At 40.8% G+C, this 14,870-nt stretch overlaps 1 protein-coding gene and 1 long non-coding RNA gene across 3 annotated transcripts in view; one reads left to right on the top strand and one right to left on the bottom strand.

Annotated features, from left to right (window-relative positions):
* Positions 1–3,942: 3,942 nt before the first annotated feature.
* Positions 3,943–14,870, bottom strand: part of LOC124293142 — a 69,027-nt gene continuing 58,099 nt past the window's right edge. Inside the window, exons 1-3 of one of the 2 annotated variants that reach the window (XR_006903071.1) lie at positions 8,452–8,818; positions 4,894–5,028; positions 3,943–4,812 (exon numbers count right to left, since the gene is read on the bottom strand). This is a non-coding gene — a long non-coding RNA (uncharacterized LOC124293142). Of the gene's footprint in view, positions 4,813–4,893; positions 5,029–8,451; positions 8,819–14,870 lie in introns of those variants that run through there. The other variant, XR_006903072.1, reaches the window with a different exon arrangement.
* LOC107219670 (neo-calmodulin) overlaps positions 8,936–14,870 on the top strand; it is a 102,618-nt gene continuing 96,683 nt past the window's right edge. Inside the window, exon 1 of the mRNA XM_015657961.2 lies at positions 8,936–9,093. Within this exon, the coding sequence (XP_015513447.1) occupies positions 9,055–9,093 (39 nt within the window). The 5' untranslated portion in view covers positions 8,936–9,054. The remainder of the gene's footprint in view (positions 9,094–14,870) is intronic.

The raw sequence follows: 14,870 nt of genomic DNA, 5'->3' as shown, positions 1-14,870 counted from the left end.
TCGGAATAGTGCTTTAAAGAATTGATCTCAGCACTTTTCAAAATCGCGAAAATTTTCGCCAAAAATACAAAGGGGTGAGCCTTGCTGTTTTTTTGGGCGAAAAACTTTTGGTCTCCGATTCGATTTGTATGACCCTTTTCTGACCAATTGGACCCCCAGGAACTCAGAAAACGCAGCGAAAACAGCGTGGGATCAACAGGATAGAAATCACGAAGGAAAAAGCACCTGCTGCAAAATGTCGAAATCTCAGGTTTTCGTTTTTTAGCTGTAACTTTTGATGCGTTGATCGCAGCGTATTGGGACTGCGCCCAATCGATTTCTCTCGCAAAATTACGACGGAATAGTGCTTTGAAGAATTGATCTCAGCACTTTTCAAAATCGCGAAAATTTTCGCCAAAAATACAAAGGGGTAAGCCTTGCTGTTTTTTTGGGCGAAAAACTTTTGGTCTCCGATTCGATTTGTATGACCCTTTTCTGACCAATTGGACCCCCAGGAACTCAGAAAACGCAGCGAAAACAGCGTGGGATCAACAGGATAGAAATCACGAAGGAAAAAGCACCTGCTGCAAAATGTCGGAATCTCAGGTTTTCGTTTTTTAGCTGTAACTTTTGATGCGTTGATCGCAGCGTATTGGGACTGCGCCCAATCGATTTCTCTCGCAAAATTACGTCGGAATAGTGCTTTAAAGAATTGATTTCAGCACTTTTCAAAATCGCGAAAATTTTCGCCAAAAATACAAAGGGGTAAGCCTTGCTGTTTTTTTGGGCGAAAAACTTTTGGTCTCCGATTCGATTTGTATGACCCTTTTCTGACCAATTGGACCCCCAGGAACTCAGAAAACGCAGCGAAAACAGCGTGGGATCAACAGGATAGAAATCACGAAGGAAAAAGCACCTGCTGCAAAATGTCGGAATCTCAGGTTTTCGTTTTTTAGCTGTAACTTTTGATGCGTTGATCGCAGCGTATTGGGACTGCGCCCAATCGATTTCTCTCGCAAAATTACGTCGGAATAGTGCTTTAAAGAATTGATCTCAGCACTTTTCAAAATCGCGAAAATTTCCGCCAAAAATACAAAGGGGTAAGCCTTGCTGTTTTTTTGGGCGAAAAACTTTTGGTCTCCGATTCGATTTGTATGACCCTTTTCTGACCAATTGGACCCCCAGGAACTCAGAAAACGCAGCGAAAACAGCGTGGGATCAACAGGATAGAAATCACGAAGGAAAAAGCACCTGCTGCAAAATGTCGGAATCTCAGGTTTTCGTTTTCTAGCTGTAACTTTTGATGCGTTGATCGCAGCGTATTGGGACTGCGCCCAATCGATTTCTCTCGCAAAATTACGTCGGAATAGTGCTTTGAAGAATTGATCTCAGCACTTTTCAAAATCGCGAAAATTTTCGCCAAAAATACAAAGGGGTAAGCCTTGCTGTTTTTTTTGGGCGAAAAACTTTTGGTCTCCGATTCGATTTGTATGACCCTTTTCTGACCAATTGGACCCCCAGGAACTCAGAAAACGCAGCGAAAACAGCGTGGGATCAACAGGATAGAAATCACGAAGGAAAAAGCACCTGCTGCAAAATGTCGAAATCTCAGGTTTTCGTTTTTTAGCTGTAACTTTTGATGCGTTGATCGCAGCGTATTGGGACTGCGCCCAATCGATTTCTCTCGCAAAATTACGTCGGAATAGTGCTTTAGAGAATTGATCTCAGCACTTTTCAAAATCGCGAAAATTTTCGCCAAAAATACAAAGGGGTAAGCCTTGCTGTTTTTTTTGGGCGAAAAACTTTTGGTCTCCGATTCGATTTGTATGACCCTTTTCTGACCAATTGGACCCCCAGGAACTCAGAAAACGCAGCGAAAACAGCGTGGGATCAACAGGATAGAAATCACGAAGGAAAAAGCACCTGCTGCAAAATGTCGAAATCTCAGGTTTTCGTTTTTTAGCTGTTACTTTTGATGCGTTGATCGCAGCGTATTGGGACTGCGCCCAATCGATTTTTCTCGCAAAATTACGTCGGAATAGTGCTTTAAAGAATTGATTTCAGCACTTTTCAAAATCGCGAAAATTTTCGCCAAAAATACAAAGGGGTAAGCCTTGCTGTTTTTTTGGGCGAAAAACTTTTGGTCTCCGATTCGATTTGTATGACCCTTTTCTGACCAATTGGACCCCCAGGAACTCAGAAAACGCAGCGAAAACAGCGTGGGATCAACAGGATAGAAATCACGAAGGAAAAAGCACCTGCTGCAAAATGTCGAAAACACAGGTTCTGGATTTTTGGCTGTAACTTTTGATTCGCTGCTTGCAGCGTATCGGGACTGCTCTTAATCGTTTTGTCTTGCCAAGTTACGTCGGAATAGCGCCAAAAAGAATTCATTCCAGTACTTTTCAAAATCATCAAAATTTTCGCCAACAATGCTTGCACTAAAAATCCTTTTTGTCCACCTCGTCCCCTTTGTTTTCCACGTCTTCTTCCTCGTGCTCCTTGTCCCGTCTTTGAAGTCGAGTCTCGCCGGGTAACGGACCTGGAGCGCAGGAATTATGGAGCGCTTTTTCTGGAAGTCGCGTTTTATCAGGTAGCGGACCTGGAGCGCAGAAACTACGCAGCGCTTGGTCAAAAGTCAGCAGGTCAAGAACTTGGACAGCCAGAACTACGGAAAATTAGTTCTGAAGGTCAAAAGTCACAAGGTCAAGGACCCGGACAGCCAGAACTACGGAGCGCTCGGCCTGAAAGTCAAGTTTCACCAGGTAGCGGACCTGAACCGCAGTATCCAGGAGGAAGAGAACCCGGTACTCGAAATCTGCGGAACGCGATTTTCATTCTTTCGCTCAACTGCGCGGTTGTTTTCAGGCTGAGGAATTCGGCTTGCTGATTCTAGATCGATGACGTCAAGAGAAAAAAAATTTTAGGTGACTTCACTTTTTGAACATCCGAACCTTGGTTTCGAACTTCAATACTTTGTATGATGTATGATGCATAATGTATGATGATATGATATGATGTATAATGATTTAGTTCTCACATTTCAGACAAGAAATACGCACTTCATCTTTCCTAACGATTCCAGATCCAAGCGGCTAGGCACTTCGATGGTCAGTCGTTGACTAAAGATATGTTTTTTAGAAAATATGTAAATTTGAACAACTGGTGAATTTGAAAAATTAACGACGGAGCCAGGAATCGATCCTGGTATCTAGCGATGCTTTACCGGAGACTTACTCCACTAGACCACTGATATGTTTTTCAGTTAACGGGTCAGCTAACAACTCTGCCGTTCTGCGAAAGTTGGATCATTAAAATTTTGCACGTACTTTTCAACTGTGTGTTAATATACACTCGAAGTTTGAAGAAGCTTCGTTTTGTTTCTTCCTATAAGAAAAAAAAACAAAAATCACCGACCATCACCTGTTTGGGTTTTTAAATCAGGCGACGTTACTCCGACGTATTTTTCCGAGAGGAATCGTTCAAGCCCAGTCCCAATACGATGCGAGCAACGGTTTATGACTTACAGCTGAAAACGACAGAATTTTTGCGATTATTCATATCCACTTGTGTTTACTTCGTAGTTCCTCAACTTCTTCTGATGCGCTTTCCAAGTTTTTGGGGGTCGAATTAATCAACCCGATTCCCGATCTGAGCAACTGATCAGTAGTTACAACTTTAAAACGATCATTCATTTTTCTACTGTATGGCTAATGATCCAACGTTGTTCAAGGTGTCTTCTTTGCATGCCTTAAGGTCTCATCAGTCCACGAATTGTCGGAAATATTCCAGGTTCTAAAAAGTGCATGGTTAACCTCATCCAACATTGGGTCAAAAATCGTCGCAAAAACACATCAAATTTGCACATGATTTTCAAAAAGGTGAAACAGAAAAATCACGACTTCATAGCCTTTAAGTTCTAGCTGTTTATTCAATATTACTTCTTCGAATACAAGTGTTTGTGTCAGTGTGTAGTAATTCAACTAGTTACCAAACGGTATAATATTGAAAGATAAACGGGAATGCAAAAGTATGATTTAACATTACCCAATTATTCTAATTATCGTAACAGGACACAGGAGTGCATTATACCTAATTTTAAGTAGAAGATGAAAAATATTATATCAGATAGTCAAGGTCTTACTTAGTAAGTATAGTTCGAGTTCTGGTTTGCGTCTAAGCGCAGCGCACCTTTGCATTGTACGATGTATACCGTATGTTATTGTGTTGTTAGTGTTTAATTTAACCTGCATCAAAATTAATGAATAACTTAATTTCCCAATATTTCATTAGTATTTTATCAGCCTTGATTCCAAAATGATTTGAACGCTGTTTTTGGAATACTTGAAGTCGAGTTAGTCTAAGAATACTGGTATGAATAGATACAGGGATGAAAATTTTTTGTAACAAAAATCGCGAAGAAAGTCAGGCCAACTTCTCTGAATTTTAGAACAAAATTTCGACGAATATGAATAATGCTGCAATTTATTCTTTGACGCGCTACATAGATGTAATTTTGTGAGAGGAATCGATTGCGCGCAATCTGAATCCGCATACGCTGCGAGCAATGCATCAAGAGTTAGATCCGAACAATGAAAGTTTTCTCAGTATTTCTCTTGATTTAAATTACATGACGTATTAGGTGAAACGGACCAGGCAGAGTTTTTCCAGGATACGTAAGAGTATTCGAAAGTTGAAAGGTAATTATTGTTCAAATTTATTCTTCAACTCAATTGGTCTTGGAGATGAGAAAATTGGTAGCTGATCTTCACTTAATCGCCATGCACAACGCCATTTTTGGTTTGACTGTAGTCATTATGTGATGAAACTTCTCTGCAACAAAAATTTCGTTACACATGTATTTACATATTTAATGTCTTTGATGACTTGGAACAACATTGCGCTTCCACTTACCTGTGATTCACAAAGCAGTTTTCTATTCCTAATGATCCCACAAAAATGTTTGATTACAGATGATCCAGTCTTGAGCAGCTGTGAACACCGTAAACCGTCATTCTTTCGACATCTCGGAGACCGCTTACAACCCCGCTGCAAATCAATATTTTGTCTTGAAAAAATTATTGTAACTTTTTGAAACATGTATTATAGACTGGGCCAAAAAAATTGATATAATTTCTCGATTAATTCTCGAATAATTATATCAATTTATTAAGCTTAACTACTCGGAAACGGCTTGTCTGACAGAAATCTATAATCAGACCTTTTTTGTAGGGAATTTAATTTTATAAAGGGATAAGTGAACATAAATTTTTTCACTTTAATATTTCGACAGTTCTGACGTAAAACATCAAATTATTACTAAAAATCAAAAAATAGCGATGATAGACCTCTTAAAGTTAATATTAAGGGCTTAAAATATCATGAAATTTTTTTTTTGCCATACTGAATGATATTCTCAATATATTTTTCAAAAAAAAAAAATAGTCAATTTTTTTGGCCCAGTCTAATGTATTATTTCATTGAAAAAATCCTGTTGTGGGAATAAATAAGCCAGCCGCCATAAGAAAAACAGCAATAAGGCGATTTTTTTGTCCTTCCAACTGACCCTAGCCCCTTAAACATGTTCAGGCTCTGAGAACGAGCATGTAAAGATCTAAAATTTTGTGAGTAAATGCAGAACCGTGAAGAAATGAGACAATTATAATTTAAACGTGGATACGGGTTAACGAAATGAAATTTTTAACACACAATCTTATTATTTGCATCGGACTAATGAGTCTCATAGATTTATTCAAAGAAAGCCTTGTCGGAAAGACTAGTTATTTCAGGATGAACAAAGAAAAAGAGGACGGAAACAACACGTGCATTCACACACCGTTCATACACAGAAAATACGCCTATCGACCTGCAAGTTGAGAAAGAAAATGATTGAAGTGACTCGAAACAATAATGAAATCTTACATGAGCGATTCTAAATTATTTAAAAAAAAGTGCGAAATGAACCGTGCTACACTTCTTACAAATTCAGTTGCTCTGCAGGTTTCTTGTAACGATTCGAATTAGTTAATCACTCACTATGGATAAGATACAATTTTGGTTGCTGTTAAGGCTTTGGAGAAAATCACATATCCCAAGTCAGTGAACAATTTTGATTGTCTCCGTTTTTCAAAAGACAAATCGGCTAGAGCACCGATGTGAAGGAATCCCTTCTTTCCATGCGTATGTCCGAACTTACTCCGTAAATTTGAAACCCGACTGACCGGGCGATGCATGAAAGTGAAAGTTAGAATAACAGCATCCCAAAAAGAATACGGTGAACTAAGACGATGCCTATAGAAGCGATTGGGTGGCGTCGCGATGCCGCCGAAGCATCTTTCGATTTCGCCTTTCTTTTTTCGCTATCTGATGAAGTTTACTCCAAAGGATCAAAGTATACATGATTATGTATATTATTTTCTTGGTTTTTTGCTACCACGGTCAAGCTCAAGAGAAGAGTATTCGCCAAGGATCCACGGCTTTATCTCATCCGATAAGGGAAGCTTGTATTGGTTTCATCAATCATCCCGTACTCTTGCCATTTGCGCAATCATATTTCTGAAATCTAATTATTCGTATCAGTACAGCAAGCTTGACGATCAACGATAGTTTTTATTTCCAGAAAAACTAAAGTGCCAAATGATTCGTCTCTTGTGGCTACGTAAAAATATTCAACGCTAATCGAACGAGAATACGAATAATCGCTTATGCTAAATTATAAAAAATGTTTAACACCACGTGAATAAATTCGAACTACCGCTGATGTCAGGGTAGAATTGTTACAGGAAAACAAAGCCATAAAGCTTGAAAGCTGGCGCAGACGTGACGACGGCAACCGGAGCTCTATACCGTAATTTGTTGATAACACGACTCCCGGGGAGGTAATTTAAATCGACGGGGAAGAAAATTGCAGGCACTTACCGAGGGACGCAGCGCAGGGTCTGCGAGATCGTAAACTTTTCTGGAAGCTCTTCTTTCGCAAAACTTTGCCGCAGATATTATACGCATGAAGCAATTATCGCGGTACTGCAAGCAGCTGATCGTATTTTCCTATATCTAAAGCACCATAAAGCAGAAATTTCACAACATGATTTATTCGATCAGCAAGAGTACGCCAACTAATTTACAGGTTTTATTTTTTCTCGAATACCGACTTTCACACATCTCAACCTTTCCGCGTTATTCCGATGAAGTTTAAATTAGCAAGTAATAGCCAACTAGTTTCATCTCTACGTTATTCAGATTAGAATGTTTCGTTTGGAGGTCCCCGATTTGCTCGCTGTGCGGAATAGGTACGAGTGCCTTGGACTTGGTCAGACAACTGCAATTTACGATGTAATGAAATCTAATTGCTACAGTTTCGGAATGTCTCGTCTAGGGAACAAACTGGATAAATTACTAGAAATTTGTTGACCGAACTGCTAGATTAACAGCATCAGTCTGCTCGGTATGAAACTTGGCAATTGTAGAAATTTCGCTGCACTTGTCTAGTCACAGTAATGTGGGAAAAGTTCGGAGAATTTGAAAGCACGTACAAGAAAAAATTGCACAAAAAAAAAAAAAAACGAAAGCATTCTCGTGCTATTTCAAGCATGGCCGTTTACTAAGGAATTATAATCCTGTAACTTAATAGAGAATATGCGACTTCACGAGTGACTTCAGGCGAATCGGATTTCTTGACATTTCGAAAGTATTTTAAACACGGTGTTTTGCAATATTAATATTCAAACGAATCAAGTATCCGCGCGTTCGTAACCTCGATTTTGAACGGCGCTTGCTTTGCACAAATAGTAAACACTTTAAATTCAGTCCTCTATTGGGTTCAAAGGGTTAAAACGGTAAGAGACCAAGAAGTTAAAACTTCGCGGGGTCAAATAGAGCCCCGAGACTTTTCACCGTCGTCGACGGGGCGAATTCATGGTAGAAATATAGCTACCGCCAACTAACTTTAACCATTATTTAAATATCAAGTTGAGAGAGCAGCTCACCGCGGCATGAATTACTTGAGTACGAACCCTTGGTACACGGTGGCTAATCTTCCTACATTTGGAGCGATCTTGTTGGAGTTGAGTCTAAAAAAAAAATTGACTGGATTGCAGAATGGATTCGCCGAAATAATGTATATAGTGTACCTATTTGAAACTCAACAGTCAACGACTGGATATTTTCTAAACCAAGGACTTCAATGGTCTGTAACTAAGGGCCTCTTGATTGCGCAAAATTAATATCTCACCGTGAGTCTATACCTCGATGCGTTGTACAAGTTCCAATAAATTGTTCGAGTATCGAGTCTAATTGAGAATACGAATCCTCGAACATGACGCATCAGAGGCGGGACGGTATCTGTGCGGTGCGATCTTGAAAAGTACTTCGCATAGTAAATTCCGAAATGGTAGACACCGATGCAACATCGATTTCTGTCAAGTGTTTATAGGAGATTTCATCGGCAAAAAGTGGATGATAATTATATCTCACCTCGGAGTAATTATGGGTGATTAATAGTGGCCCTTCTGTCCGTAAGCTCGGCCCTGACAACGGTCCTTGAGCTGGTGAGCGTGCGCGAAAGCTCGACGACGACGGGAGGTCCGCTCCCAAGGAGTGGAAGCCGCCGGTTGTGGAGCATCAGACGCCTGGTAGTCGCGTCTAGATCCGTGCATCCCGATTTTCCTCTTCTTCATTTCGTCTTTGGTTGGTGAATAACGTCGCGAACTGGTGAGCCGAGCTTTTCTTCCAGCGATCAACGTGGCAGCGAGGTGCTCGGTGATCAGGGGGCATTAAAAGGGCAGCCAAAACCGCGCCGCAAGAAGCCGTTCGACCGCCTGTAGTGAGGGCGAATAAGGATTCCGGAAATTAGTCTGAAGGCTCGATTACTCCGAGTCGACAGGATTCTTTTTCATTCTACGAATTCTCCGTTGGTTATTAGTTCCAAATTATATAGAACGTATTACCATACTGTACAGCGCGGGAGATTTTTCACGGGGATAATATCGGTCTCAGAACCAGCCGTTTCTTTGGTACTAGATAAGCAACAGGCACCGTGTTTATAAAGTATTCCAGTTTGCCAGGATTACGACCAAAATGAAGACATCTTCGTTTTCGCTTCGCGTTATGCGTCGGGTAAGTTTGAAATAAAATGTTATCGATGTTTCAAGCTTCTTCCTTACAGCCAAAGACGCTCCCACATGCAATCATGCAAGCGCGCACCGCAATTATTTCGCTTCGAAATTAGTGCAGATAGTATTTTACTGCCGCTCTGCTTGTCCTTAAAAAACGTCTTTTCATCTCATTTCGTTGTCAGGTACTCGAGAAACGTTTCAAGCCGGTTGAATTCCGCGCCCGTTCGAATTTAAATGCATGTAGAAGCTTTCATTAGGCTGGCTAGGATGATGGATCAACGACTATTTGAAAAACAATGAAAAAATATTAAAACTCGTGATCGTCTAAAATTGCATCTCAATTACCGACAAATTTTCATCCGTCGCTAAATTACACTGCTTCGTTGATCAATCAATTTTTCCAATAACGATCACGAGGTTGAGTTGACATGTTTCTTCACGCGTTCATTTACGATCTGAGAGATTGAATAAGCAACTGTACTTACTTCTCATATAAGTAGGGATTAGAACTCCACCCTAACTTGGGTAATAATTAAGAATTTCCCAATCGCGGTATGCATTAATTACTCTAACCAGGCGAATAGGGTAAGATAAGGGAGTTTTTCTATTTTGCGATTGTCAATTTTGCCATTCTGTACAAATCCGCTTGATACTGACTCGTGAAGATTGGACCTTTGCCTTGTATTTCCCCAGCTTTAATCCAGAGCGTCATTTCTACCCGCCTGCAAAGTGTATACTTTACTCAGATTTGCATCCTATGTATATAGATGTACGCCCTTGATTATTTATCTATGTAAAGATAGGCAAAATCATACATGCGTATACATGCAGGAGCGTCGTGCAGATGTCTACAAGTTGGGTGCCTCGGCAATTTGAAATTTGCATAACATAATTCAAAAATCACCGAGACTGGCGGGCTCGGTATATTCATAAAGCTAGGGAAAACCCGGGTCAGCAAGCTGATGGGAACCTTTTGTGTTAGCCAACCGAAAACTTCTCGCGAAAATATATTGGAAGCTGTGGTACCGCCCAGTCTGATGCGAACAATTTTTTCTCTTGCACGCGCACGAGGATCGAGGATGTGACCTTGGAGAGAATTGATACTTTACAAGGGCTTCGCGACAAGAGCGTCAGACTTGCCAAAAAGGCGCAATTAATAAACTTTTCACTACTTTCCATCACTTTCCACTGACTATTTTTTTGCGAGTGAAACAGTGCGGAACTTGTCATAAATAATCCACCTCTCTTTACGTCTGATTGCGATCCGATTATTCTACATGTAAACTAAGGAGTCCGGAAAGTTTAACTTTTCGGTATTAATTAAAACAAGTGAAACCCAACCGGAAATTTGTTTGGCAATCTGAGGGGATCGTATTTACGGTTCAACTTTTCAGGCAAATTGTTTAATTGAATTGAGTGGGTTGTCATTAACCACCCCTCCGATGATGAGCTGCCTATAAAGAATGGTGTGAAATTGTAGGTTTACCCTTTGAAAACTATTTTATACATTACGGTTCTCTGCGTGCAACGGAATTTCGCTACCGTATGCGTGATTTGAAGTTGAGACTAATGACAAGCAAGTGTTGACATGGTTGACGCCTTGCGTTAATTAGCAGTCTTCGGCTGATATGATTGATCGTTTGGGTAGCGTTTGTTGCCCTCCGGCGTGTCCAGACCGTTGAAAATATTTGTATACATCTCGTTAACTTCTTCAGTATCAAATGTAACACTGTTCTGTTATAATTTGTTATGAACAAGGAACAAGTCTGCCAATCTATACTGACAAATGAAGAAAAAAAAAAAAAAAACAATAGACAGGGAAGATTTTGAAGGTGCTTTTCGGTAGTTGAAACTACATGAAAAGTCCATGGCGTGCAATTTGGATTCGGTAACAAGAGTTGGTTCCTATAGACGGAGCGCTGACGTAGCAGCGTTTGCGTTGTGTTGCAACAGTCGGGTACAATTCCAAGTAACAATTATTAGGGGGTACACGTCACACCCTCAAAGACGTATGTGCGGAGGGCAGGTGAAGCCATTAACCTGTCAACACGCGTTGCAAGCTCGTGCGATTAAGCCGACGGCGAAAGCAAGCATTTAAGTGGCTGAGAAAATACGTAACCGCGTTTCATTGTGTTTCGGAAATTAGTTTGGTTTTTTCCGTCACTGTACAATTCATGCAAAGTGTTAGCGAGGTGTGAATAGCGCGTTTCTAAGGTGTTTCAGCATTTCGCGCGATGTAGCCACTCTTGAATTTTAGCGCACATGTATGCACGCGGAATTGAACGCGACGAATTTGTGAATTGAGTTGAAATGGCACATGTTCGTATAACGGTTTGGTAAATAAATTATTGGGGTGGCGTCGGTGTGGTTTTTTCCTTTACCTTACTTCTCCGAAACGTACATCGTATCGGCAGACGACAAATGCTTGCCTGGAAACGCGATCGTCGAAGCCTCTCTCAAATTTATAAGCCTGACATCGAACTCCGCGCTACTGCCTATTGCGAGAGTGAATCTCTTGCGTTATATTTCTCCGTTACTCTCGCCTCAGTTTATTTTCTGTATCAAATATTGCCGGACTCTTACTCACCGATCGTCGGATTCCGACTCAATTCCACTACACGGTATCGAGTTTTTCTCTAGAAGCACGTAACAAGCGCATCGATTTTTTCTTCGAACAATACCAATCAACTGTATTACGCTTTTTCCCTTCCGTTCCGAATCGGCACGCGGAAAATGCGAACGTAGAAAACTTAATTTGAATTCCAAATTATACATTTGGTTTCTGCATGGATTACACGTAGCTGTGTTCGTAGTATAAAGAATGGGCTTTCCCGTTTTTGTATTCGCCCTTGTTCTTTGTTTCCTTCTCGGGTATCCCAAATCCAGAATGTGTACTGCGGTTATCAGCTGTGCCTGAAATATACGTATGGGTATCACGACTTGTTTGCTCGGTGTTTTTTTCACCGCTCGCATATCGAATATTATCGACCATGTTTGCTATCGTGTTTATACCGGGTAAACACCGAAGATGTAGATGTACTTACGTTTTTTTTTGTCCCGGGTATAGAGCGAAAACACGTTTCGTCGCCCGATCATTCAGCTCGACGATCGTTTTCCCGCGATTCCACCGCCTAAATAAAATTTAATTTTCGTCAAGCTTTTCCCGAGCTCAAGCTTTCACATTCCAAACCGCAATAAAACCCTCGAAATTCCAGGCCAACGCGTAGGTACATAACATTATAGTATATAACGTGCACTCTATTGTACCCTCTACTTTTTCTCACTCCTCCGCTTTTTATATCCCATTTTCACTCTGTCCTCCAGCGCTCGTATTTTACAACGTAGAATTTCTGGAGGAGCTGTATTTATTTTCTTCACAATTGACATACCTACAGAAATTTTACACCGTAATGCCCAATTTCTGTCTCTCGGGACAGTGATTGAAAATTACAGATGATCTGAGTCGCATACTGGACATGTCAGCGAAAATTGATTGATTACGATTCGTTGAATTTCACCCTTCCAATGAAATTTCCAATTATATAACTTAGTATCATGCTCTGATAGATGAAGAACAAGTAGAATACATGAGTGCAATATATTTACGAATTCTGCATTGAATCTGTAGGTTATAAGTTCTTTGCCTTTCCAATTCACGAAAAAATCGTCGTTTTGGAAGAATTTCAAGCTCTTGCTGGGCAGGGTGAAAAAACAATCCTATATCCATCTATCTTTCACTCTCTCCCGACCCTTTTTTTCGATGTCTGGAGTTGCGGATAAAAAACGTCGACAACATATACGTCTTGGGATGTGAAAAGTAAGAAGAATTCTTACTGTGGACTATGGAATTAAGTATATAACCGTATTGAAAAGAGTTCCGTTTGCTGTAGCAACTAGAAAATTTGAGTAAAATAGGTAACGTTACAACAACTGTTTGGACAGTGTTGAAATTCCTAAGAACCAAGGTGCAAGTACTTATTTCCTGCGATTACAGTTACAAAGAAATATAGTAACAGTAACGACAATCAAAAAGAACGATTACAAGACTAATTGTCATTTAGTATCCAGCGTTATATTTTTCGGCAGTGGTGATAAATCAAATCAGTCAAGGACTGTGTGGCGATCGCAACTAAACATTTCTCTCGGTGACGGATCGCGGATTCTCTGTATCGCAAACTAGATTCCAGACTCCTTAAATTTTCAATAAAAAATTACTCCAGGTATCTCTGACGCCCTCGTTCAGGGTTGGATATCCGTCACTGATGCGCCGTCGCAAATGGGAGGTAATTTTTCACCAAATGAAAAGCATAGCGGCGTGAAACCATGCGACCGAGTAAAGAAAAATGTAACATGAGCCGAAGAGGTAATCTCTCTACCGTGGCGAAGAAATGAAAGGCTTGATAGTCATTCGCGTTCTTGTGTGTCCCTGATCTTACCGAACGTGTGTACTTTACCGTAGCGAGAAGTTGGCGAAAGTAGAAAAACTCGAAACCCGGGCTAGACTTGGTGTGGAACTTTTCTCATTCTTGCAGGACGTGGAGTAACCAAAAACTCCGTATCGTGAAGTCTCGTCTTCCCGTCCATTACTTTCCTTATATTCTTCTCCCGACTTTGATACAATATCCTTTCAGAGCTGTCCCGAATTATCCCGCGATGACGAATGAGTAAGCCAGCTTTTCCAAAACCACGTTCTGCTACAGGAGTAAACGACGAGGCTCTTTATCGCGACATCTTTCCAGCACCTTTGTGATTTCGCTTCGCACAATCTTTCACGAAATACGGGAGATTGTTTAATCCCTGGTTCTTCCTGAAATGGCCTCGATTAATTCTACTGTGAGTTGTCGCTAATTCGGAGTGAAATCCCGTACCCACGCCCATTCTTCCTCGTTGTTTTCAACATCGTTTAATGCCCGATGATTTCGGCGATTCAGAGATTACGCGGGAGAGCGGGAGGCTTGAATCGTGTGGATTGGATTGCATGATCGATTCGAGCGGTAATCGATGCTGTTAAACTGTGCAGACTCAGCGATCCACGTCACTTGACAACGATCGAGGATGGGACTCTGCACCTGGTTCATTGATTTGTTAAAACCAGGACTCTCTCTCTCCTGCAGCCCTGTTTCGAGGCTTGATCATATTCGGGTTTAAGCCTCTTGTCCGAGAATTAAAACCATTTCCACGAGTCGTTAAACGGGCTGGGTGACATCTCGAAACTGAGATAACGGCTGAATCGAGCCTGATGAAAGACGACCAAGTCACGGGTTGTTCATTTCATGAATGGGAATTGATTTGGAAGGGTGGGAAAGATCTCATCGCGTTATCAACGCAGATGATAAAATTCACGGGTGGATTAATAGTGGGTCGAGTTGTGAAATCGGTGATACCAAGCGACCGTGATGGATCAAATAAGTGTTCTGTACATTCCGTCCAATAAACAGAAGGTAATTGAAAATTCTTCTATTCGTTTTCACGTCCGTATCGATCGAGTCCGAGTGAAGCTCTGGTCGCCTTCTTTAGTTCCCCTTTCATGTTTCCTTTATTCACTTTTCATAATGCAATAAACGGAACAAGTGTTTCAGAAATATCGTGACCGGGTAGTAATTTTCAGAATTCTCATTTGAATAAATCTGGGCTACAAGAGTGCAGCTATTATTTTTATTGATGCAGCTCTGTACAGCTGCCGAACAGTCAGGAATCTTATAGGTGAATTATGGGTATTCGTTTCTCGTGTGAGAAACGGTTGTTGTAACTTTGCGACTCAACGAGTTTCTGTAATCT

The sequence above is a fragment of the Neodiprion lecontei genome, chromosome 2 (genome assembly GCF_021901455.1).
Source record: "Neodiprion lecontei isolate iyNeoLeco1 chromosome 2, iyNeoLeco1.1, whole genome shotgun sequence".
NCBI classification, from domain to species: Eukaryota; Metazoa; Arthropoda; class Insecta; order Hymenoptera; family Diprionidae; genus Neodiprion; species Neodiprion lecontei.
The sequence above is the reverse complement of the archived record's forward strand: the minus strand, read 5'-3'. Positions and strand labels throughout refer to the sequence as shown.